This window comes from Atractosteus spatula, chromosome 6 (assembly GCF_055471065.1).
Source record: "Atractosteus spatula isolate fAtrSpa1 chromosome 6, fAtrSpa1.hap1, whole genome shotgun sequence".
Lineage (NCBI taxonomy): Eukaryota > Metazoa > Chordata > Actinopteri > Semionotiformes > Lepisosteidae > Atractosteus > Atractosteus spatula.
This window is the reverse complement of record NC_142711.1, coordinates 10,647,371-10,674,260: the sequence shown is the minus strand read 5'-3', so window position 1 is coordinate 10,674,260 and position 26,890 is coordinate 10,647,371. Positions and strand designations below refer to the sequence as shown.

The window sequence follows — 26,890 nt, the reverse complement described above, 5'->3', positions numbered from 1 at the left end:
TTCCTTATTGGAAAAATTAGTTGGAAAATAATCTTTACAAATACTCAAGAAGATCTATTGCATATTATTGGAATATTGTAAATGCATTTTTCAAAACAGATCCAAAAGGACAGAAATACAGTGGTGGGAATAGGAATGCACAACAAGTATGTAAGTTTGAACTGGTTACATTGCTTAATTATGTCTTGATTGACACAGGTGGACTTCTTTTATTGTGCACAAAGTTTCTCAGGCATGGGTACTAGAAAGGCCCAAAGGAGCAATGCATGTATACCTCACCCTTATTTTTCACTTTCTAATGAAAGATGACCACAGTTATCAATAGGATATTGCTATTATTTTGATTGTAAGTAAAATGGTTTCAGCAATAGTCTTACAAGTGGATTAAATGTGAACACCTTTTATTTGATTTTACTGTATGGAAAGTAATATAAATTAAATTGCATTTCATATGCTGCATTTTAACATGCATTTTAAACAAATATACATAGTATATTTATATACTATATATGAAATCTAAATAATGTATATAACTATATATTGTAAATTGAATATTGAATGCAGAAAGTCCTCTGTTTCCAAATAAGAAGGCAATGTAACTTAATACAGAGGCTAATAACTACTAGCCTACCATTTCTGTAAATATATAAACTGCTAGATCATGTTACTACCCTTCAGAATTTTAAACACAATTAAATGCAATATATCAGAAAAAGTCTGATATATTATCCGATATAAGTCTGATATATGGCACAAAATCATTGTGAAAATTCCACTTTACAGTGTGAGACAGAAGCTGTGATTTCTAATAAAACCTTTTCTCTGGTGAGTATATGCAATACTGTGCAATAAAATAGCATACATTATTTGAATTATTTTAACAGCATATGAACTGAAAATAAGGGAAATACAGTATTCTATCATTTTAATTGAATTACTATAAAGTTGATTATAAATTTCACAATTGATTTAAATTGAAGTAATTTTGTAACAGATCTATAGGCATTCAGTTAAAAGAGTGTATATATTTAAAAGTCTATCTTATACACCCGCCAAAGACAATAGATGATTTATTCATGCTGCCAACAGGTTTAAAGACATCTGGCATTTGCTGGGAAAGCACGGCCTCATACGCCTCCTCCGATCCAAGATATTTTCATTCAGAAGACAAAAACAAATAATACCTGGTCTTTTTATTGTGGTTTTTAAACCAGACAATCGGCAGTACCACTGCAGGAAAATGGATGCCCAGTCTCATCCTTCTAACACGGGTACAGAAATCTTTAACACTGGCACTCAATCTACCTCCTTGAAGAAAATGTGCATTTCCAGCCAGAAGCCCCAAAAGGAGTCAGCAGACCGAATCTCAGACGCTATAGTACCCTGAGTTGCCTTTTCCTTGTTATTCATTCCTTTTTAGAGTCAATTGTTTAGAGAACAATTAAATACTCCTTATGCTCTTGATTTATTAACTGCTAATTATCTACCACTGCATAAAAAATAATACCTTCCCCATTTTGTGAAGTTAAGTGTTTTTTATTGATGTCATGTTGCTTTATGCCCTGTTTTACTATAATTTAACAGTTGAAATCTTACACTGTACATAGATTTTACATATTCCCACATGATCACTAAAATAGCTCTTAATATAGCACACAGGCAATTCAAACAATGTCCTATATTTAAAAAATGGGTTATTCTTTAATTCACTAGCTGACCGTGATACATTGTGTTGAAGTCTAAAAGACCACAGGGCTCTCATGCCCCATTTCTCTCTTTTTTTAGAACCTGTTCTGTAGGAAAAAGTAAATTATGTCAATAGTAAATCATACTGTATTTGTCCCAGAAATCTGGTACCTCTGGTATATTTCGAATGATCTTTCCAAGAAACCCAGAAGCATTTTTTGTATTTTTAATATACTGTAGATATGTTTTTACAAAGAGCACGTCATACCTTGAGAAGCCAGTACAGGTGTTCCAGTTTGTTTGGCTGCTAAGAGCCAACGGTTCCAAGAATCTCTTCCAGCCGTTTATTAAAAGACACCTGGGTACCATCTTCAGCACCATGGCTGTGTAGCACGTTCCAGATTCCAGCTAGCTTTTGTACACAAAGTGCTCCCTGTTCCCAGTTTTGAAGGCGTTTCCCTTACTTTCCCCTGGTCTGTGTTTCACTCTTGATTCTGAAGTCCAATGGGTTGCCTGTGTCGATGCTTTTGAGGATTTCGAGGCCATGAATTACCAAAGCGAGAGCAATAATTAAGAGGACAACTAAAAACTATAATCAAGAGCATCAATCAATGAGTTGATTGAACCTTCTGCATTGTGGCTTCGCATTTGAGGAACCCCCTTCCACAGTCATTTAATAGGTTCTAATTCAGTAACTGAACTCAAAGAAATTTAAAATTATTATTATTATTATTTACCTTTAGCTTTTCAGTAGCACCTATCTACTAAGTGGATGTGATGTGGTGCTTTATTTCTCTTGTTTGTACAGCAACTGATTTGATAACAAATGTGTTTTAAATACAGTTTCTTGTTATTAAAAGCTAATGCTGGAAGCTTCAACTGTCTAGGTTTTGGAAATTGACATACCTGTAGACAGTAAGACTCCACACTGGCAGTGACACTATTGGAAAGCAGCTCTAACGACTCTGTCGCTGAGGGGCTGTGTGGGCCTGAAGTTATCCCCCAACATCCCATCGCTGCCCTCCGGCAGCTCGGCGCCTTTAATGTGGGATCTCAGCCTTCGAAACTCCTCTATCTGAAACAACACAAATAACAAAAACCACTTCAGTCTGGCCATGTCACTGTGCATTTCAGGATCGGTGTTCTAGCTTTGTAGCACAGCCATGCTTCCATTTAATGATTATTTAATTTATTTTTATTTTACTGTGCTTGGTTGTTATCACCTATACCTACTGTACAGGTACACTTAATGCAAATAATGTATGCATTATCAATCACCCTGGATAAGGGAAGTTACTAGGAACCTATACTTATAATAAAAACTAGTGTACTTACTTTATCATAGAAAGCATGGTTCAGAAAAACCAAGTGTCTGAGCGTAATAAAAATAGTTACAAAGCCCTGTGCATTAAATCTTTGAATAATATTTACAATCTGTTTTCTCAAGACTTTTACAAATTGTACAAAACAGCATGAATGATAAAATGATTATTTTAAATTTTATTTCCATTATGCTGGATTTCTGCAAAGTTAGAGGAACATGATACTTGAACAAGTTGCTGTTCAAATCTTTAATGGCTGAATCATTCAGTCATCCCTGTCAATCATTAAATTGGTCAATTTAAACTGGTAAATGGATATAGGATTGTCTATGATATTATATACACTACAATAATCTAATCTCAATTAATCTATAACTGTTATTTAGTAGTACACCATGGTAAGACTATAAACATACGAGTCACTTTATAAGGTTGTTTCTGTTACAGACCATAGATTTTGAACCATAGAATGGGATATACAGTATTCCACAAACAGCAAAAAAAAAATCATTCTCTGCAATATCCTGCAATTCAACAATAAAATATTTTCAAACAGTAGGTGTGACATTCTGTTGACACAAGATAGTTTGAAGGCTAATATTTAACAAAGAGAACAGTCAACCTGATCAGATGGAAAGGTAAAGACAGAATCTTTATGAATGCTAATGTTCATAGTAACCAGCCAATAAAATCATCTCCAAGGTAAACTCTTAAACTGTGACAAATTTTACTGGCTGCACCTGTGTGTCTATTGGCATCTTACACTTGCAGTGTCAGTCACTATAAAACACTGAAGTCCCTTTGTTTTCAGCAGGGAAATAGAAGGACAGTAACAGCAAAGTTAAAAACGTTGTGTATTTCACCAGGATTTCCATTTGTCTTGTTCCCAAGCTTGTTACTCAGATTCTAATGATTATCAGCTCCTTTCATTCCTTGTTATTTAGAAAAACAACTGTAAGTATTATGTCAAAGATATCTTCTTAAAGGATCTCTCAGAGGTGAATTGAAGGAACTCTGGAGCCAAAAAGCCTTAGCGTCATTGTAATTTAACTATGCTGCAGATTTCCTGGCAACTAACATTGAAAAGCATGTTTAGAATATAACTGATGTGGAATACAGAACGATTCTAGCAAATAATTCTTATGGTACTAAATGTAAAGAACCATACAGGACATTATAATGACAGCTGCAGGAAGAGAAAAATAAACAAAAAATGAGATAATATAAACAATTACTTTAATAATCCATTATCTCACGTCTTGGATTGGGAAAGCAAATGGCTTTTATATTGACTCTTTAAGACAGCATTATTGTCCTAGCAGTATATGTTTTCATTATACATGTGATATCCTCCTGATTTCCTGTGATGATGAACCTGCACTTCAGCTGAAATTCAGTTTAATTCCATAATTATTTAACCAGATAAGACTGAGCTGTCTGTTGTCATAAATGCCACCAACAGAGTGGGATTCTGGCCTGGAATATGTCAGTCTGTGACCCTAATACTACCAAAGTTTCTTATACTACAACCCAACATAAAACAGATATCAAGTACTGCATTTTTCATTTCAAATCGGCTGTTTAATTTAGTCCAGGCCATAGCCTAGAAAACTCATATCAAGTTTTTATTAATTCCTACATGAAATCTTGTGATGCATTACCGTATGTGACTCTATGGTTTCTGCTTTGAGCTTTTTTCAAGGGGAATCGGAGATGTTGTTCTGCCATCCTCACAATAACAGATCTACAATATTTTTCCTGATCTGCTATTTTGGTGTTTTGGTGTCTAGAGCTGTTCATTGACCCCTTTTCTGGGCTTCTCCAATGAACTGTTTAAAATATACATGAAAAAAAGTACCTGGCGTTTATTTTATGTGTGACCTTTGTGCTGTTTTCTCCTACAGCTGGGCAGCTCAAAGGGCTGCCTGTAACCTTTACTTGAAAGAGGAGGAAGGCTGTGAAGTGTTTTAAAGAGACTTCTCATTAGCAAGACGTGCATGTGCCCAGTATCGCGTCACCTTTGAGTTACAGCGACAGATCTTGGGGATCTGGCTGTGAACTTACCTGCATCTGTGACACTGTCAATGGATATCGGTATAATATCCAAGTGACATTTTCACTGCAAGGAGGCATGGTGAGAGAGCCCTCGTAAACCCAGTAATCTCGAAGGAGAGGGTCTGGGGAACAACACACAGGCAGTTCAAAAGGAAATCCCTGGGGTATCCTTGCCTTTGATATTTTGATCTTTATTACTGTAACGAACATGCAAATGTTGAGACTATTCTGTGATCGTTATTGTACTTCTGCACATGATCAAAAGAATAAGAAGATAAAATTGCAGCAGTATTGGGTGCATTTTAGCTTTAGAAATGACGACATCGACATTATAGTTAGAAAATACAGACATTTATGCTCCATAAATCACTAACCAGGCAGCAATGTGTTGGGATTAAAACATGGTATGATTTTTGACTTCCCCTGCAAAATAAAAGAAAGAAAGACCGAAATATAAACACTTTTACCAACGAAGATCAGCTGAGTTAAAGGCAAAACTATCTTGTGTTGAAAGTAGATCTTGAAATTACCTTTTCAGGTGTACCTTCAGAACAGTCAGAAACCGTAGATTTAACATTGTATTTTTTTCATGGGTGGTTACAAAATTACAGGTACATAAGCTAGTTCAGACTGTTCCTTGATACAAGTTTAACTGAGAAATTAAATTCTCCATTTTCATCTTAATAAGCCATTAATAATCAAGGCTGGAAGGATGCCCAGTGAAAAAATATCAGTGATTCTTAAGGAAATATCTGTGGATTTTTTGCATGAATTATCACACATTTTCTGAAGTGGAGATAAGAGCATAACCAATCTATAAAAACATCCATACACAGATCCAGTTGCCACATTATAAAACTATAGGTTTTACCACTTTGACTCCACCTTCAAATAAATCACACATAAAGAATTCTAATTTCTACATTCAGAATTGTTTATAAAGTTATTTTCTTTTGTATTTGTGAGTGTGACAAGGTGTCAGATATTATTCACTTGGCAATTCACAGCTGCTCCAGTTACGGCCTTCACAGACAACAGATGGGATTTTCTACAAAACCACAGGTTCTGGTCTGGAAGCTGAGACCAGGAGAGCCAGTGAAAAGCAGCTCAAGAATGTGGCCGAGATGCTGATGGCTGTGTAGTAGAAAAAGACTACTGAACCACACTAGAAAAGACAGAATTCTTCTATTTTTGTTTTTCCTAAGAATACAGTATAAAGGGAACTACAGTGCTATAGAACTAGTTATTTTTAAAAGGGACTTTCAGTCTCATCCTTTCCCCAGTTTGTCACTGTACGTGCTTCATGCAGATGGTCTCTCTTCGTTTAACAACCCTTCCCTGTGCAATGAAATACAGGACCATGAATATACCATGATTTACTGCAGTAAATTTATAAAGGTTTACATCTTTTAGACCTCAATACTACATTGCAAAGTAACTGTCTCATTTAATTTAGTTTCTATGATTCATCTACTCATCTCGGGTTTTAACTATACAGTACTCTATACTATTTTCAGAACTGCAATTGAACGATTAATGGCTGTATTTGGAACAGTATGCGTTTCCTTATTTTCCTTTAGTATTTGAATAACATGCAGGTAGTATTTCTAATCATTGCATAACAATTAAAATAAGGTATCTTTCTCTTGAAATGTTTCTGTTGTATCATATTTATGAATATCATTACATTCAGATGGCACCCCAGGATCTGACACTACACCTACTTTTTTACCATACTACTTTTTATATACTTTTTTTTTCTTTTCAAGGAATTGCCATTTTCCATATTAGCCACACGGCTATTGTATTTTTACTGTAATCAAACAGCATACACATTTAAAGATCACAGACTCCTTGCTGTGGGCTGCTACGGTTGCTTTTCTTAAAATCTGGACAACTTTCCCACAGATCATCTGCTGTAACAATCAAGGGAAGCAGTAGGTCACCTTGTATTGTATGTCCTGGAGGACCTCTGTAATTGCCTTCAGTCCTAGATGTTCCTTACCAATCTGCAATAAAGTCAATCAAGGAAAAACATAAATATGAGCACACAATAGCACAGTAGCCTAATACAACACTCAACCAATTAGATACGTCCACTAATTCTGAATAGTGGTTGTAAGTATTGTATTTCAGTTCATAGTGACCAACATTAGCTGTACCACTCAAAGGCTGTGTTCAGTTTATTGTAATATTATTTTATTATATCAATACCCAAATTAAGTTTCTCTATAGAAGAGTCATACATTACAACAAAAAAGAATCTCCAACAGATTGAAGAATCATCTGATAGGTCAACACTCTCATGATTACTTCTGTTCTTTGTATTGATGTCCGAGCATGATGCCTAGTCTCATTTTTTACATCACTTTGTTTGGAGGATGGTTATCAGGTTAGAACGTGCCAAGGCTCACCTTGCAAGAATTAACAAGGGTTTATACTAACTAACATAAAGATTTTACGGTTTACAAACAGGCTGACAGTATTGGGTCCCACACTTCATCTTGGCTTTGAACTGAGAGTTGAGGTAGAGGGAGTAATTATGTGGGACAATGTGGGACAACATCGTCGGCCATTTCCAGCCTTCAGAGGATGAACAACCGTCTCACTGTTGTGATGACTAGGATGGCCTTTTCTGGACACTATCAAGATCTGCAATGTCAGCATCTTTGATGGCTCTTTTTGACCTAGTGTGAAAATTCCCCCCAAGCCATTGTTACAAAACAAATGTGTAATCAGTGGAGAAACTCCATGGTCTCTACTATTAAACTAAGATGAAATAAGAGCTGATTTTTTAAAACCTTCCAAAGTATGTTTGAGATGTGATCATCAGCAATTAAGTTTCTGCCTAATAACTGTATGTACTTAAGAGAACTGATGAAAGAGGCTTATGAAAAGGGTATTTAATATTTTTTCATTTGGTTTGAATTTGTAATTTGTTTGAATTTGTCATATGTAATTTATACATAACCAAATCAGTAATAAATACTTTCTACACAGAAAAACAAACAATACCTGTACAAATAAAGCAATAATTAGTATCCCACTTCTTTTTCCCAGAGCTTCATCAATGCTGCTGAACAGAGTAGAATTCCAATGAATTAGATGAAGCTGAAAAACAAGTTTAAAATCAATTTTAAAATTATTGTTTTACTTAGGAATATACAATGTTTTTAATGTTTCATTACTATAAATTAAATTGTAAATGTGTGCAAGTTTTTTTTATATTCTACTAAAAATCATACTGCAAATGTTTTCAACCCCAAAAGCACCTGTAGTTTTTTAAAGCATTCCCTGACAAGAGATTTTTTCTTTTACATTCTGCCAAAAACAAGCAATAACCAAGAGCATCAATCAATGAGTTGACTGAACCTTCTGCAACCTTCCACAGTCTTTTAATAGGTTCTAATTCAGTAACTGAGCTAAAGTAAATTTAAAATTATTATTATATTTTCTTTTACATTCCAACCAAAATGCACCGTATTGATTCAGAATCTATTGTATATTGCGGTTGCGAACAAAAATATGAAACAATCTGGGTTTTAGAAATACATGGAAAATTACTATTAGCTTCACAATAACGAAAGACCCAAAAGGAGTTATTGATACTGTCATTAGATACATGTATAGGCTTGTTTAAATTCATTTCTACAGCTGACAATTGTTTTTCAAAATTTCACTTTTAGCTCTCTGTACACGCATCTCCATAATTGCCTTGTGACAAAATCTACACTTTACAATACTGAAAAACCTTTATTGAATTTATACTAATGTTTTACAGTGTAGCGCCACACGGAGCGCTTTAGCCGTGCGTACGCAAGGCGGGCTGAGAACAGCGCCCGAGGGGCGGGACTATCGGACTGTGCAGAGTGGACGGAGGCTGGGAGACAGCCTGTTCCTTTCCGTGTCTGTATTAATGTAGGTGCAGCGCTGTAACCCCTGTCCCCGGTTCTGGTTAATAAATGTGTTGTTCTACCCCTTTTCCTGAATCCTACGCCTGCTCCATTCCGTACCAAACCCCGCGGTCGTTATAATATCGTGAATTGTGGCTACTGATACTGAGACTTACAAGACGAGCCACATAAGTAATTGAAGGTTCATAATCCTTGAAATCCTCGAAGAACTTGGAAGATTTTAGTTATTTTACCAGGGTAGCCTTCCAAACAAAAACGAAATGTGTCTCTTGAGGCTTTATAAGTACATTTTTCGGTGAGCGACTGATTAACAACATAAGAATAGCAACATAATTTGTTCATCAAATCAAAAGCTAACGATGTGCCTTGTTAATACCGGGAAAGGAGACTTCAAAGGAAACGAAGTTGCAGTAGACAGTAGACCAGCAGCTGGTCACCTTTGCTCTGGACCACAATTTCCTTACGAATGCCTCAGTATAGTCAGAGGCATTAGTGCTATAGAAAGTGCTGTCGTAAGAACACAAAGTTTGCAAATGAGACAAGGCCGTTCAGCCCATAATGATCAATTGTTTCTTCTACTCCATGCTTAATGACTTCTTAAAACTACCAGCATGTGTACGTTCATTTAAGATGAATGTGAGGCTTCAAGCAAGTATTTTGTCTTATTTTAATTATATTATATAATTTTAATCACCATACAAACTCCAAACACCCCAGTATAGACCTAAAGAACTTTGAGGTAGTAACCACAATGACTAAATAATTCCAATTAATTACAACAATGTATGGTACACATTACAGGTATTCCCATATGTGCATACAGTATGTAGAGGAACAAGCAGAGATTAATTCCTACTCGCTGCATTGAAGCTTCCACACGAATGCATATAGAAAGCTGTGAGCAGGGACGTGCTTGGTGTGAACTGGCCTAGTTTCGCTATAAAAAACTCTTTGGATCTCAGAGGTCTAGGGGTTGTCCTTTATTGGAGCTGTATGTATTATATGGTCCTAAGACTGCACTGTCTAGGTGTGCTTCTGAGCGTCTATTTAATCTGTGCTCTTTGTTATGGTGAGTCTGCTTGTTTTTTTGATTGTACTTCCTTAGTTGTCCTCTTCTTATGTGTGACAGGCTGTTGCAGTCATGAAGAGAACTTCCTTAGTCACAACAGCACCTTCAATGTCACCCCCAAACATCTAAATTTTATATGAATAAAGTGTCTGTTAATCGTGTACCGTATGTGTGTCTTCATTTGTATATTAGATTGATTTTTTTCCTCCACATATTTTCAGACAATATCTGGCAAAAGCATAAACTCTAAATTCCAATTGGCAGAGCTCAGCTAAACTTTAAACTTAAAAACAAATCTAAAGAATGCATTCGTCTGAGGACTCCTGATAACAAATGAACCAGGAAGAACACAATGCTCTTTCAATTGCAATATCTTTTATTGCTTATGATTTATGGTGCCTTGATATAAACTTCACGGCCAAGGTCACCACTTCAGGCTAACACACATCTGTTTTATTATACTGTGAAACGAGCAGAACAATATTTTTTTGTGCTCTGTAAATATAAGCTTTTTTTCCTGTGCGCCAGTTGATTTATTATAATACTGTTGTTCTGAATTAAATATCCGAGCACAAAGTATTTTGCGAAGCTACAATTCATCTCAAATTAAAAGAAGAAGTCTCCAATTATTTATAGGAAGAATTCTACATACACTTTAATTTACTTGAAATCGTTATTACTATTTGCAAATAAACTTTGGAATTCAAACTAGATATAGTCTAATAATATGCAGTGCTTATCACTAGAAATAACATTGTTTTATAAGTATAATATACTGTATATTAAACCTGGCATATATTGTCATCAGCATTTCAACCTTGTAGCTAGATCTTATAAGTTAAGCATGGTTGGATCTAGTCAGTTTTGGGATGGACAACCTCTTAGGAAAACCTGTTTGCTTCTAAAAATGGTGTTGGTAAACCAGTGAGGAGTCTCTTTCCCCTCCAGATAACAGTTCAAGGTGAGATTTTAATTAAAAGTTACTACTTGGTCACTAAAGTTCCCATGGGGCTGTTCGTTAAGCTAGTGGGTGTTAACCCCGATGTCAAGGTTAAATTCCATTCTTGCCTCATACAATGTGGTCTCTCTAAACATCCTCCCTACTTCAACTGCTAAAGTAATTTCTCACTTTCCCACTTGATCTGCTGTGTAATGGAACCGATGGTGCAGAATGTCCTCCACATGTCACCCAGGTGTTGCACTTAAGTGATGAACAAAGTGGGTTCCCTCATATGTTTTCTTTGAGATCATTGAGATAAAAGTGGTATACAAACGTATGTACTGTACTTGGTAGCTTTGAGCTTTGTGCCTACGGACAAATGTGATTCTGCCATATTGCACATAAAACCAGCTTTACATTTTAAATGATACTCATACACAGCGAATAAAAGGGTATATACTGCGTGTATTTTGTATAGCTAGTAGTTGGCAATTTTTGGACTAAGTAATGAAAGTAACTCTATCTGCTGATCTCTATTGTTATCAATCTGTCTTCCTAGTAGTTTTCCAAACCTGTATTGGGAAACTATCTGATGGGAAAGCACAAATAAGAGTTCTAATTTTGTCTTCATGAGGGTAAATATGCTGCCTTTAACTGCTGTTAAAACCTGGGTTATGTCTTTTGTGCAGATTTTCTGCACATTCAATTTGTTTTTAAAGGTTATGATTTTGTTTTTATTTCAAGAGAATTTACAAGGATGAAAGGAGATTTATTCGTAGAACAATAGAGCAGAAGTTACATAAAAACACAGTAGATCCCAGTAGAGTACCAGTAATAGGTTCTTAAAATATTTGCTTTAATATGGACTCCTCACTGTCAAAATCACAGTTCATTTTGTAATATCAGGTATTTACATGTGTTTTGAATTAGTGATGAACTAAAAGCTGTTATCAAAGACCTAGGGTAAGCAGTCTGCTTTAGACAGCTTTAGGTAGTGTTTTCATACTTAAAAGCATCTGCTGAAGGCAGATTTGTCTTTGCCTTGGTACAGACCTATCTTGAAAATGCGAAATAAAAAGACCAATGATGCACTTGATTTGCTCCTACAGCTCAAAGGCAGCTGTAAAATCATTTTTCAGACGGTTCACCCCTGCTGATACGCAGAAATACAGTACATTTTATTGTACTGTAAATTTTGTGAAGAGTATGAGGCCTTCAAAAAATACCAGCAAGTGAATTTACCGTAATTTACAATTGCCAGCTTCTAATTCCCAAAGACTTAAGCTGCACCCCTGCTGAAGCACCTTATGACTTTTCATTTCTATTTGAGAAATGCCTCTTAAGCGTGGGATGGCTAACTTTGCTCTTGCAATGCAGCTGCTATACAAACCATCTACAGAACCCTGTTACCCAGAATGTTATAAAAGCAGCCCAGGTAAAACATGTCTGAACGTACTTGTTCATCTTTTTTGACAATTTAAAAATACTTTCTAAAAAAATGCAAGTGACAGAGTGAATAAATCATCACGTAACCTGAGCACTATTGCAATGTACACATTCTATGAAATTCCAGTAATGAGTCAGTATCTTCAGTATTAGATTTGAGATAACAATTGCTGCTGCCAGCTTGCTAGGCTTCACATGAAATGTAACTTTCGTGCGATTTTTGTGACGCATGAGCCCACTCATGCAGTAACTCGGTTTTTCTTCATTCAATTTTACTGCTTGTTTCAATTTCCGTAACTGACATCACACCGTCCCATTTTCTGCAGTTTTTCCATAAGAGTCATAGATGACATTTCCAAACTAGCTAAGACATTCCTTTTTTAACTGCTTCTTTCCAAGAAACACAGCATAAAGACTAAATAAAGCGACAGACCTATTTTACCAATACAATTAATAGTATATTTATTGTGGAAGAAAGATAATACAAAGTTCCTGATGAATTAGTTAAGCGGACCAAACTAACATTCAGTTCTGATATTTCCAAAATTCTTAAGATAGAGTTTATTCTGGGGTGCAATGGCCAAACTTATCTGGGAGAGTGGAAGTATCAGCAGGCAGACTGGCTTAGGGAAAACAATTAACTGTGAAAGAAAAGCAAAGGAAACAAACATTTTCCACCCAACAGTTTCATATCCTTCTATATTTTTCATATTCATAAAACAAAATGAGATAGTCTAGAGATGACATGCACAGATATCACTGGAAACAGAATATGTACTGTAAATACTCTTGGACTGCAAAAATGTGCAGCACATATCCACAGTTAAACTCCTGCCAACTGTAGTGAGCATTCTGGTCTTTGTTTCAGTGTTGTATGTCCAGTTTAAGAGTATGTAAAAAAATGCAGGTTAATCCAGTAAGTGCTTAAGTTTACAAGACATAACACATCTTGCAACTCCTTGTAGCATTGTGGTATGACCGAAGACACAACCACAATTTAACTCCCTTTAACTCTTGGAGTATAAGAGTTTAACTTCTAAATGACCTAGCTGCATAAAAACCATGGTTTGAGTCAAAACTTTGATATACCAGGTACTGTAACTTGTGGTTACAATGCCTCTGGACAAGAAAAAAGTGAGGGCTCATGTTCTAGGCTTGTAATTTACCTCAATAAAAATCATTATAACTTTGTAACGCTGTGGGGGATTGTATCTACTCAAAAGCAAAACCGTGTGGCCCTGGAAAAAGGTGCAAAAAGACGGGTCATTTCAAACTCTTTTCATCATTAATGTGATGTCACTCTCAAAGGGCTTCCAGAGCTCCCTGTAGCCACAGACATCTCTTACTGAAGACTGGTTTAGTAGGTTTAGGGATTCACTGAGCTAAAATCTCACTTACACCACCCTGCTTCCATGACCTAAAACATGAAAAAAAAAACATAAAGTCTCAGTCATGCACTTCCCACCAAAGATTTGCAGAAACAAATCAGAATTTGGATTGAATCAAGTGCAGTCAATCATAATTCTCTTAAAGCATCACAAGCTATTTGTCCTTATCAAAATGTTTTATGTTTCAGTGACCGTGTATGGGTTTTGTCATATTAATTTCAACTACCACGGCCATGAACCCAGTTTATGTATCTACAGAAAGCACAACAGGGTTGTAACTCCCCCTACCACAATGATACTGTCTATGGCATATCTCCCTCTTACACACAAAAACATTATAACTACAGTAAAATCACTTGGCTTCACTAGTATAATAAACTCACTTCACAAAAATCCTTTCTAGTGGTGTAAGCTGATGACAATACTTTTCCCACCAAAGAAAAGAATTCCACTGTGGTTACCTTAATAGGTGCTTTAAAAAGCATGCACTCTTGTGGTTTGTATTCCAACACGCAAAAGGCCTTAAATGACTTTACATATATATATATTTCTACATCAGGTAATATCAAAAAACATCCCAGGGCAGCACAGTCATTTCTTGCAATTTCTTTGACAGTTCCAGATGAAACTATATGCTATTTAAGGGGGGGACTTCTGGTATGCTCTAAAGAGCCATACCAGTACAACAGCACAATCTGGAAAAAAAGGTGCTGAAAGTAAAATTTTCAGTAGAAATATACATTTTATTGGCAAAATTCACTTGGTGTAAAGCATGTTTACAATTTAATACGGCCACTTTCATGTCACCACAAGTTTTGTTGCCTCGTTCTGAATCGCAGACAATGACGGCAATATAGTGCTATGCATACATTGAAACTTCCTCTCTTTTGTGATGTACTGTAAATTGGAGGTTGTACACTTTACCATGTACTTGGTAGCTTCATTGTGGTTTGAAATGCACTCATCATTGACGATTCACTATAACCCCGAAATGTAAAAATAGCATTGTAGTTCCCCTTTAAGGGCCTGGGCACTGTTGTCAACAGGTACAGAAAAGTTTAGACTTGTGTCTTGGTTTGAGTTGTTAAATCTCATCTCAGGCTGACGGGAACAAAAGAATGTTCTGTCCCAAGTCAAGAAGGGGTATTCCTGCTTGCAATATTACAAAAAGCTAGGCTTTGTTTGTACAGTTGTTTGCATTGTGATTGAAATCTGCGTCAGGTTTAATGAAAGAGCTAAAGGGCACTTACACAAAAGAGTAAATTGGACCAAACAGAGATTTGAATGCAGTTCTTTGTGCTTCAATTAGGGACTTTTTCATCAGAGTGGAGTCCACCACAATATAAAAATCAGGAAATTAAAAATACCTTAACATTTTCACATTCGATAAAAATGCAAAAAAAAAACTTAAAAATATATTTGAATTCTCTCCCTTCTTACATGAAACATTTGGTTGAATACATTAAGACACATTAGCTTTTACAGACATACTTTCTTGGGCCTCACTTGCAGACCACAGAAGCTTTTCACCTGCTCTTCTCTCAAATTACTGTACCTATCAACAGTATTGCCTGCAATAAGATAGCAGAAAGTACTATTGGCAACCTTTATTCAAATGGTAAACATTGTCCTCAGAATATCCAGGGTTTAATTAACTCACCCAAAAATACAAGAAATTGGAAGGGTTTTCTGGGGGGGGATTCATGCAGGTATTGATTAAAAATCCAAAGACTTTCATAAAAAAGATCATGCTCAGATACCAAGATGTGGTGAACTAGGAAGTATATTTCCGATAACACCGAAAGATTTAAAAGAATAATAAATCACTTCAGAATCATAACATTCTGAGTCTGTCCTGCTTCAGAGATTTTTTTCATGCTTTGAAGTTAATGATATATTTGACATGTGAATCATTACTTTTTTCAAAGATTTCAAACTGACTCTTCCTAATGCTGGGGTATAATGTGCTCAATTAATGAGGGGAGAAAAGAAAATCCGATTTTGAGAGAAAGAAAGCGCCACACACTGTACCTCCATTGGAAAGGCTTTGAAATTCACTGTGTGCTCAGAGCCACGCTGGTTCTCTCTGCCCCAGTGAAAGCGAACCTCATGCAGCTCATACTCATGGTCGCTGGGTAAAGGGCCTCCTGTCACAACTGAAACAGTGACACAGGGATACAAACTGAAGGGATACACACAGACAGAACACACATCATGGCCTTCCAGTGAGAAACGCATACAAGTACGTACTAAAGAAAAAAATCTGAATTATACGACGCAAATTAAAACTGGTAATCTGGTAACAAATTTAAAAACATATGTCACAATGCCAGTTCCACAACCATCTCAGAAGAGGTTGAAGACATTTCAGGAGCCTCTGTAATACAGTGATAGACCTCACAGTAATATTTTACAAAACTCTGTTGATGTCTACTGTAAATCCTGGCCATAAATGGAGCTCTAATGAGATCAGGCCGGGCTTATCAACCTCGTTAAAGACCTCGCACACTATTTAAACCCTGAGGAACCAATCTTCAGGGCTCTGACATGGAGTTGACTAACAACAGTGTGTATATGTTCTTTGTTTCAGATTTTCGTGTTCACAGCCTTCTGATTCCTGTTTGCAACACTACCACTCACTCGCTCACTCACTATCTATCATCCCCTCTTGTCTCCAGCCTAGAACCGACTGCTTCCCCAGTACATCTCACCTGCCTGCCATTCTCCTTTCTGCTTCCCCTGCGCATCTCAGATGCCAGCTGTTCTTTTCTGCTTCCCCTGCGCATCTCAGCTGCCAGCTGGTCTCTGTTCAGCTTCCCCTGCGCATCTCAGCTGCCAGCTGTTCTCTGTTCAGCTTCCCCTGCGCATCTCATCTGCCAGCTGTTATCTGTTCTGCTTCCCCTGCGCATCTCAGCTGCCTACCGTTCTCCTTCTGCTTCCCATTACTGCATTAATATCACCCTATCACATAATAAACTCTGTAATCTTCACCGCTAATCAGACTCTGTGAACAATTACTTCGCCGTGCCCTTTTTTCTTTCACCTGCGGGCTGGAGTAACACAGAGCTGGACATTTGCTGTGTCATGGCTAGCTGGACTCAATCTTGTGACCTTTCAGCTACAGCAGTGAGAGCAGCATCAGCCCTCAGCTCAAGTGAGTGCTGTAAGTGCTTAGTTGTTATAAATATGGCAGACAGCCATGAAATGTTTTGGAAAGACATGCATGCTTTCAATTTAACCAAAGGTGACGGCTGTGGGACAAGGGGACAGGCAATTGGTGCTTCATAAATGAAGCTGAAGTACAAAAGGGAAAATATTTGGTCATTTCACATTTGTGAAACACATAATGTCATTGAAAACTCAATACAGGTAGGTGCAAATTTTAATTATGCTATTTTGTGAGACCTAAAGGGAAATAAAGTGCTCTTTCCAGTTTCTGCAAATTACCTGAACTTCTGATTCTGTCCTCTCACACTGATCTCATTTGATAACCACCTGTACTGATGGGAGTTCAGACAAAATAAAAATAGTTTTTGGCAGATATAGTAAATCACAAAACCCTTTACTTAGGATCTCACTTATTCAAGTGAAAATATAATCTTGTCTTGCTAAGAAATATACTAGAAACAATCACGAGGGCTTTAGGCTTTGGTAAGATTATTTTTTTAAATAATGTTGAACATACATTTTGAAAGAATTGCTAATACTACATTGGAGCATATGTAACAATTCTGTATATATAATTAATATAATATGTAGTAATATAATTCTAGATGGATCAGTATTGCCAGGTTTAAATTTTCACACACAGTAATTAGGCATAACAATTTTCTTTAAATATGTCATTAGTGATTCGAATGTGCAGGTAAACGCTACAAGATGTTGGCTATTAATCTTCTCTTCAGGGATCTACAGAACTTGAATCCTTTATTCTCTAATTTTTTCTATCAAAAAAGTGATTACATTCAGAAAAGCTAAGCCTACCTGATTTTGATCGGAGAAGTATCCGAACGGTGTGGCCGTCATTGATGACCTCACAGTCGCGGCACACCACGTAGTTTGGGTTCAATCGCCTCTCTAGGAGCTTGGCGTCATATCTGGCCTCCCTTGAGTTGAGGTTTATGGGAGACTGGTATTCCCCATTAGCTTCGGGGAAGAGCAAACCCCATTCCACACCTGAAAAAGATAGCATGTTTAAGTTAATAAAGCTGCCAAAAACGATTCTTGATCTTTCCAAAATCAATTTCAATTTCATCATCCTCCAGAGAGAGAGGCATGGTACATTGTTTGCATCGTTGCCTCGTGGTGCTAGGGTCCTTGGTTCAATTTCTGGAGTGCCATCTGTGTGGAGTTTGTATGTTCTCCCTGTATTCACCTGAGTTTCCTTCAGGTGCTTCCATTTACTCCCACAGTTCAAAGACATACTGGTGGGATAACTGGCTCCTGGGAACACTGGCCCTTTCGTGTGTGGCACATCCACAGAAAATGTATGCATGGATGGAACCCCCCCAATGGCTCTCCTAGAATGTGTGTGTGTGTTTTGACATTGGCTGGTAATTAAAAAAAAAGACAAGGCATTGAGCTATCTGATTAAGAAAAACATATTACATCAGTCACATAATCCCTGGCCCCAGGGCCTATCTGCTGTTATTTTATTCAATCACCAGAAAAATGTTTCCTTCACACAACAGATTTATAAGATGCATTCAGATGTTTATCAACTACTTACGACAGCATCTAAACATTATCAATATCTTAACCTTTTTGCAAAGTATTGCAAAATTAATATGTCATGGATTAATTTTCACAAATTTCGAATGCAAGATCGGACTTAAAAAATTAGTTTGACCTGTTTTCTGGACTGGTAAACAACTATGTATAAAAAAAGTGTTAGATATTTTGAGGGATCAGCTTATCTCTTGTTAACCGGATTGAATTTATGAGTAACACTACTTCTACCTCTTTGATCCCAGACGTCAGCCTGTCTGCAGGAGCTATAAATGTATGTAATGCTGTAGAAATTAAATAAATATGCATTTAGGCAAATAAGGACAGGCAACTGTTCTCCTCATAGGTTGTGACAGGGCCTGAAATGGCTTTCTATTTTTATTTTTCTACACATACTTCAGAGTATCCTGAAGCAGAAATGGGTTTTCCTGCATTTCTGCAGAAAGGGCAGTATTACCTTTTGGGCATATCTTCCCATTTTGAGTCAATGCAATATGCTTTTGCGGTTGTTTTTTGTTGTCACAATTTTACCATTAAAAAGTCAGAATTAACAAGAAACAATTAACAATGCTCCCAGAGGTCAGCAATGGCCTATTACATAATGATGCAGCACTGAGCAAAGGTCTTACATAATACAGAACAAGTGCTACCCATGGTTCATTATCCCTTTGTTGTACAAAAATGATTTGCAGTGCAAATCCATCAGGTTAACCTTAAAATACAGCAGTTGTGATAAATCATAAAACTGACAGGGAAAAAGTCTAAACTAAGAGGTATGAAACTGCTATTGAAGCAAATTATCAAGGTTTATGAAAATTGAACCAACAATGGTATTTTACACAATCCAAGGTTTCTGAAAAAGAAACATTTGCATTCTGCCTGTGCAAGCGTTTTTCCACAGCTTGAAGCAACTATCTACAGCTAACTGTTGCTATGTTGATATTATGATAAAGGGCCGAATTACTTTTTAGTAGAGTGATAAAACACCAAGGCTGACTCTCAAGGGTGACTGACCTCTTTTATTTATTTTTAAGAGCCAATGAACACACTGAACCTGCCTGGTTCAAGGGTAAAGAAGAAGGTCTCAGTCATGATATAGAAAAAGCCTTAGAAAAAAAAAAGTGTTCATGGCTCTCAATAAGCTCATATAAAGAGAATTAAAACAATTGTAGACAAGGTAGTTCCTCGTGGAATTTTATAAAATCATCCCTCCTAGCCCGGACTGGATGTCATATTACTTTTTAGGTGATATATTTCTTTCCCTCTCTCGCTTTGTTTGCAGGAGGGACATGCCTGGTTTCACTTTGGGAGACATTGAGTAATTTAAAATAGAGAAAAAAAACTGGCGAAGAAACACTTCAAGCCAAGGAGATTTTTTTCTTCCATGCAATTCTATTCTTACAAAGTCAAGTAACAAAATTGGTGTAATACAGACTTCACCTGATATCTTTTTTAAAACAGCCACTACCCGTAAAAAAAAAAACAAAAACATCTGCCCCCACTACAGAGAAAGGCCTGGCAATTGTTTAACACACAGTACTATTTCTCACAGTGTAATTGTATCTCAGCTAAGATTGGACTCAAACAAGGAAAACAACTGAGATTAAAAACCATATAAATAAATTGCACATCACAAAACAACTAAAGCACATCAGTCAAATTGTTGCAGATTTTAAGGTACTACTATAACGAATAATTTGATAAAGAGATCAGCTCTTTATTACTGTTAAAATGCTGGGATTTCATTTTGAAGACATACTTTTCCTGTTTAAAAATTGTTATAAAGTAAATATGATTTTTAAAAGGTTTTATTTGTATAAAACCACCTGAATATAACCCTGTTATAACTGAATTACAGCACAACAAGTAATTGTTTTATAATCTTTCAGTTGCTGTGTTTGTTGGCATCTCTTTCTAGTTTCTTCCTCCACAACACAATCTCTTTGACTAGAAGGCCAGGAGTTGAACACAACGCTTGAGACATTCATTCAGAAATGTCTTCGGTTACAGACACTATCAGTTACAGTCCTTTACCCCTTAATACTGACTATCCTCCAAAAAAGAAAACATTGTTAATGTTGTTCAGTGTAGATAAAACAAAGATATTCATCTTATAGTACAAAATAGTATTAGTATTTAGAAAGAAATACACAAACTATTTTAAAATTATGTTTTCATTTATTCTCTCTAAAGGAATTCTTCCCAGCTTACAATGTTAGAATGTATAGAGAAACAATTGATTCGAGATTAATGTAGCTTCCTACTCAAACCTCTTTAATCAGAGATTGTCTACATCAATACAGACTTAAATGAGAACACCCCTACTACTTTGGATAGTAAAAGCACAACATTCATTTTTATCAAATTTTTATAATCCTGCACAATGAACTAACACAAATATTACAGTTCCTGATCTCTTTGTGTGTTTTCATCTGTCTTTAACTTCTGAGCCTGCTGATTCCTGTGCTGAGGATGGCCAAGGTTAAAGTCCACATTGTCTTTAGGTAGGGTCTACTAGTTTGGAAGTTCTAGGGGTCCCATAAGGATTGAAATGTAAAAATGTCACTCCTGATAAATAAGACAGAACCCTCATGAGTGAGCTACACATTAAAACCAATAAAAAAACATAATGGCATGCATATCATTTTTCCAGTAAAACAATTTCCCCGACAGAATTGTTTAATTTGATTAATTTCAAACAATGGGAAATGTAATGATTTTATTTTTCTTCACATACAGTAGATACTATGGTAATTGAAAAGGATTAGAAATCAAGCATGTTCTTTGGTTTGTTTGGCACAAATCAACTGTTGTTGTAATGCAAGGCTTTTATTGTTTTTCTTACAGTTATTTCTTGATCAGTGCTTCTGACTTGTGTCCTGGTTAATGATCCCCATTTAGTTTGCTACTAGCTATATGCATGAAATAGCAATGACATGAAATGGAACAGTGGTAAGGACTGCTGCCTTGCAGCACTGGGGCCCTGTGTTCAATTCCAGATTTGGAGTGCTATCTGTGTGGAGTTTGTATGTTCTCCTCGCGTTCATGTGGGTTTCCTCTTGGTGCTCCAGTTTCCTCACAAAACTGACATACTGGTAGGTTAACTGGCTTATGTGAGAATTGGCCCTGGTCTGAGTGAACTGAAAAGTGTCTGTGTTTGTGTCTCGTCTCTGTCTCTAGCAGCCCTGGGTTCAATTCCTGGGGTGCCATCTGCATGGAGTTTGTATGTTTTCCCTGTGTTTGCGCGTTTCCTCTAAAAATATACTGGTAGGTTCATTTGCTTCTGGGAAAACTGGTCCACTTGTGTGTGTTTGTGTGATGGACTGGCGTCCCTTCCGGTGGTGTAGCCTGCCTTGCGCTCATTACTTGCTGGGGTAGATCCTAGCTCCCCTGAAGGCCTGTATTAGATAAAAAGGATATAAAAATGGATGGATGGATGAAAGAGAGGATGACATAAGATTTCTCCTGCAACCCAGAGCTGTAGATTAGTAGAATAACTGGTGAGTGTTTGCATATGACATATCATTCTGTGTATTGTGACACACCCAGGAGTGGCGTGCCGTAGCGATCTTTTTATAGGTGGGTCCCGGTAAACAGACAAACACAGCTGAAAGGAACAAAACCAGTGCTTTGTATTTACAGCGTATTGAACAGTGTGAGGAAAATAATCAAAATCTCAAACACAAAACAAAAACCTTTGAGCTACAAACTAGACTTCTTCTGTTCCCTCACTAAGCAGCTAAGCTGCTTACCAGCTTCCAAATGCTGCTTCTCAAAACCTCCACTCGTCCAAAAGAACTCAGTCTCCCTCCAACACTCTTTAGAAAAACTCATGTGCATGAAAGTCAAAAGGTTACAGTATCCAAAATGCTGGCACTCCCTTGATCACTTCCTTCTCCCTTTGCAGAAATCACAAAAATAGCAGTTCATGCCAACAACTGGAAGCCTCAGATTGTGGGTTTTTAAATAACGAACTAACCAATTCATGTGTAATGAGGGCAGCCAGTCATTTCCCACAGCATTCTGGGGAACATAGTTCAGACAATGTTCAGACAAGGATCTGATCTCCATCTTCTGCGAACCAACTCCCCTATTGCTGTGTAACTGTATACAAAGACAAGGGACTCATATTGCACACAAAATGCATTGTGTTGTTATCCATCCATACATTATCAAACTGCCTATCCAATACAGGGTCATGGGGGAGCCGGAGCCTATCCCAGCCAGCTGCGGTGGTGAGGCAGGATAAGCCCTGTGCAGGATGCCAGTCCATCACATTGTGTCTTATACAAACACACCCACACTCACAGCAGGGCCAATTTTCCCAGAAGCCAATTGACCTACCAGCAAGTGTTTGGACTTTGGGAAATAACCAATTGGGGAAAACCCATGTGAACACAGGAAAAATCTAAAACTCCAAGCAAATAGCACCCCTAAAGCCCCAGTGCAGCAATGCTAAGAACTGCACCTCCATCCCACCACCATTATTAGTATTATTACTATTATTAAAGAATAATAAACTTTTCCATTCACACTGATATTTCATATAACATACGGAATACATTATGAGCCTTTTCTTTTTTTCCATTTTTAACTTTGTTCCGTCCATGGTGTTTCCACTCCCATGAAGTTTAACAGTATACAGAATTCACTCTGTCTATATTCTGTTTACCTATCACCTTCAGTAGATACCCTCTATTTGCTACTGAAAATCTTTTGTTGATTCAGAGCGCTGTATGTCTTTATATGTGCAAACAACACTGAAACCAATGTTAAAGCCCATTAGTGTAAGAAGATATCACTTTTGTTTAGATTTGTTAATGGAAGAGAGAGAAAGAGGGTGTAAATAAATCAATAGCTTAATTTCCACCACAAGAAACAGCCATGGATCACAGTTTCTCTGCATGGTCTCTCACTTACCTGTTAAAATGGAGCCAGAGACTCTTATCTATGGAGCTAGATAAGAAATGAAAGCATGTCATTTAGCATTGAGGTGTGCTGTGAGGCTGTAATTCTTTGAAAACAGGGTTCTCAAATTTTAACATATAATGATATGTAGTGCTTATTATATACAGTAACTTGTCAATCTGATTTTATTATTTAGCTTTTGTATGCCTCTCTGCCCGAAGAAATCTGGGTATGGTAACGGACTATGAAAATAGACTTATTACCCTCTTTTCTCTAAAAATGTCTCTGGGGTTGTAAGGTTCGTATCAATTGTGTCAACACTTGGAGTGCATCTCGGTAAAAGGAAATAAAGCAGAATTCTGGATTTCAGCACTCTCCAAAAAAATTATGTTGTGCCTTGAAATAAGCCACAAATTCCTAAGGCAATACATTTTGCTTAAGGAACCTCTTGGTACTTATTATTATACTGTAAATGTACATATTTTAAAAATTAGCATGATCACCCCACATCTCAAAGGCAAGTCCTTAATTGTATCTAATCAACTTAGGTAAACAATTAATAACTAAATACTATATCATACAAGTCTATAATTTCACTTACACAGGCACTTAGACTATGATACTTAATAAGGTATATTAAATATTTCACTCTCCACACTTACCTTCAGTTTACTCCAACCTTGCTTTTACCTTGCTTTCATTATGCTTTCCTGTTATTCTACCCCACATTCACTATTTATAACTATATTATATTGCCATAAATTGTCCCTAATAATATTACTCATAACACTATACTGTAACTAGATAGAAAGAAGAAATTTGATATTTGATGTTGAATCTCCACACATCACAATCTCTGTAACAAACAGTCGGTTAACAGTGTCACGATTCAAGGAATTGTCTGGCAGCCTGAGGCCACATCAGAGTAGAAGCAATAACAAGACAAAGATAGACATTTGCTTAAGATGTGTTGTGACAGACTGTCACTACATAGCAGTTCCTGATTAAGTGTGAAGATACTGCGTAAAATATCAACAAAGATGATACACAAAAACAGACTGACAGCTATAATATAGTTTATTTTTCTGTATTTGTTCAAAGGAAATTACTAAAGTGATATGTTGTATCTGTCACCAAAATTTGAAGTGACTCAATTTTCAGTAAGATGATCATTGTTAGACAATGCTATTTTTAGCACAGACAGCCTTCTTCAAAATCTTAACTTTATTACATTTAATAGGATGGCATGTTTCCCAAAATGACACCTCCTATACATCTATGTTAAGACTGAGTGTAGTATACAAGAAACAAATCAGTTTAAAAAAGCATGCACTTTACAATTATAAACTTACACTTCTCACTGAGCAGATAACTTCCCTTTTAATTTCTGTTCAAAATAAGGCAGGTTTTACAGACATAATGCTTATAAATTCACGTTTTTGAAGTACAGTTAACTTTTGTTCACACTTCCTTAAATAACCTATTGAATAACCTTTAATGCACTAAAGAAAAGTAAAGCTAATTTACAAATTAGATTTTAATAAGTAGTAAATAAAAAATAAACAAGACTAGTGTCTTGAACTCATTACTCCAGGGGATTAAGATGAGTATTTAATCACAGATAAAGCACAGAACATTTAGCTATTAATAGAACTATCTGCTTTATTGAAGCCAGAGATTTTACTGCAATCGTGTGGTAGCACTACTATGAACTTTAACAAACAAAGCAGGATAGAAAATCAAGCTATATAACTCTATGGTAAACGAATTGGTGGGTGTCACTGTTGTACAGTTATTTTACTCTTCAAGGAGCAGAGCATGGAACATATCTTTTCCAGAGAGCAGTTGAAAAAATGTAATGGAAAACACAAACTCACCTTCTTCATATCCCCACTCCAGATCGTCTTTCTCGGGATAGTAATCAGAGTCTTCAATCATATTATCAGCCATTGGGGAAAAAGGCGTTTCGGATTATTTTATGTGCAAGTCTGAACCTGAAAACTTAAATTCAGTTTCTCTTATTTAACTAAGGGTAACAGGACCTTAAAATCTCTCTAGAAGTCTATAGAACAGCTACACGCTTTATAATTCATGCAAGGATTCTGTCTTCCTGAGTGCAGATATCCTAACAAAGAATGAGCTAGTGTGTGCCGGCTTCGGTTCAGGTGCCCGTCATATAAACCTGTGCAAGTATTACTCAGTCCAGAGAGTGACGAGAGAATGCAGAGATGCTGACAATGTAACAACGATCGCCTGCAAGTGTGTCTCGCCACCTCTATCGCAGTGTCTAAAGTTGAGTCAAGGCTGCTACGCAAGCTCCTCTCTGGTTAGTGAAGACACAGCATACAACCTGTGCTGAGAGTTTGAGGCTGCAGCAGAGGCGATCGCCTGCACTCTGTCACTAGAGGCTGTGACCGGGGCTTCGCTCTGATTGGCTCGTTCGCAGATCTACTTCTGAAGAAAACAAAATCGGTCGTTTAAAATAACTCGTGGATATCCTTAACTACGTACATTCACATGTAAAATGATGCCTTTTAAAAACACGTCGATTATCACAATTTTGTTTGGGTTTTATCCTGCTAGCAGGAAAACTTAAAGTACTCATGTAAAGGGGAAATGTGTCATACTGTATTCATGAAAGAAGCATTTAGAGTTAATCTTCAAAACAATTGCTAGTCTTGATACCCTAGCATGTCTCGCATTAGATTACTTCAGATTAGCAAATTAATGCTTTATGCTTGAATATTATAGGAATTTGACCAAGTTAAGGTGAAATTATGTATTGACATCAATACCTACAATCACTCAAGTTCTGATTAAATACACTTCAATAAGATATTAAAATTATGTTTCAAGACGAGACTATCAGAAGATATTTGTAATTTTTCAAACCAGACATTTTCAACACTGACTTCTAGTGTTTTTTAAATTATTATCTCATTTGTGAGACAAAGAAAAAGAAGATGACAGTCTGTATTTAGGAAATGTACTGTGGAAACATATTAAACTGGTGTAATTTGTTACTTTAACTAACTATAACCTGACACTACTATCACAGCTCACAACACCAAACCACCAAGGACATGCAGTACCTCAAATTGCCTAGAGATAGGAATATGTGTTAATGCCTCAAAAAAGTGGGTATGTTAAACACAGCATTAACATTTTAACACATTGACTGTTGTATTTACTGTAATGCAAAAATTACATGGAATAAAACACTACAAATTGTTTCTCAGTAGAGTCCTGATTATTTATGTAATTGTATTAATTAGTCCTGAATTATTAGTTAAGTGATGAGTGCAGAGTGGCGCACAATTCATCAGTCTCCGCATCACACCACAGGTGGAACAGAACACACATGGTGCATGCATCTGGAAGAGAAATAAACGGCTGTAAAAAACTACAGCAATGTAAGCCATCTGGGGAGGAGA

At 36.6% G+C, this 26,890-nt stretch overlaps 1 protein-coding gene across 1 annotated transcript in view; it reads right to left on the bottom strand.

Annotated features, from left to right (window-relative positions):
• The window catches only part of ca8 (carbonic anhydrase 8 (inactive)), a 28,496-nt gene extending 2,637 nt beyond the window's left edge, over positions 1 to 25,859 (bottom strand). Inside the window, exons 1-8 of the mRNA XM_088918635.1 lie at positions 25,334 to 25,859; positions 17,805 to 17,996; positions 15,852 to 15,976; positions 8,079 to 8,174; positions 7,010 to 7,072; positions 5,438 to 5,486; positions 5,073 to 5,185; positions 2,593 to 2,761 (exon numbers count right to left, since the gene is read on the bottom strand). Coding sequence (XP_088774761.1) covers positions 2,627 to 2,761; positions 5,073 to 5,185; positions 5,438 to 5,486; positions 7,010 to 7,072; positions 8,079 to 8,174; positions 15,852 to 15,976; positions 17,805 to 17,996; positions 25,334 to 25,406 — 846 coding nt within the window. The 5' untranslated portion in view covers positions 25,407 to 25,859 and the 3' untranslated portion in view covers positions 2,593 to 2,626. The remainder of the gene's footprint in view (positions 1 to 2,592; positions 2,762 to 5,072; positions 5,186 to 5,437; positions 5,487 to 7,009; positions 7,073 to 8,078; positions 8,175 to 15,851; positions 15,977 to 17,804; positions 17,997 to 25,333) is intronic.
• Between the last annotated feature and the right edge of the window lie 1,031 nt (positions 25,860 to 26,890).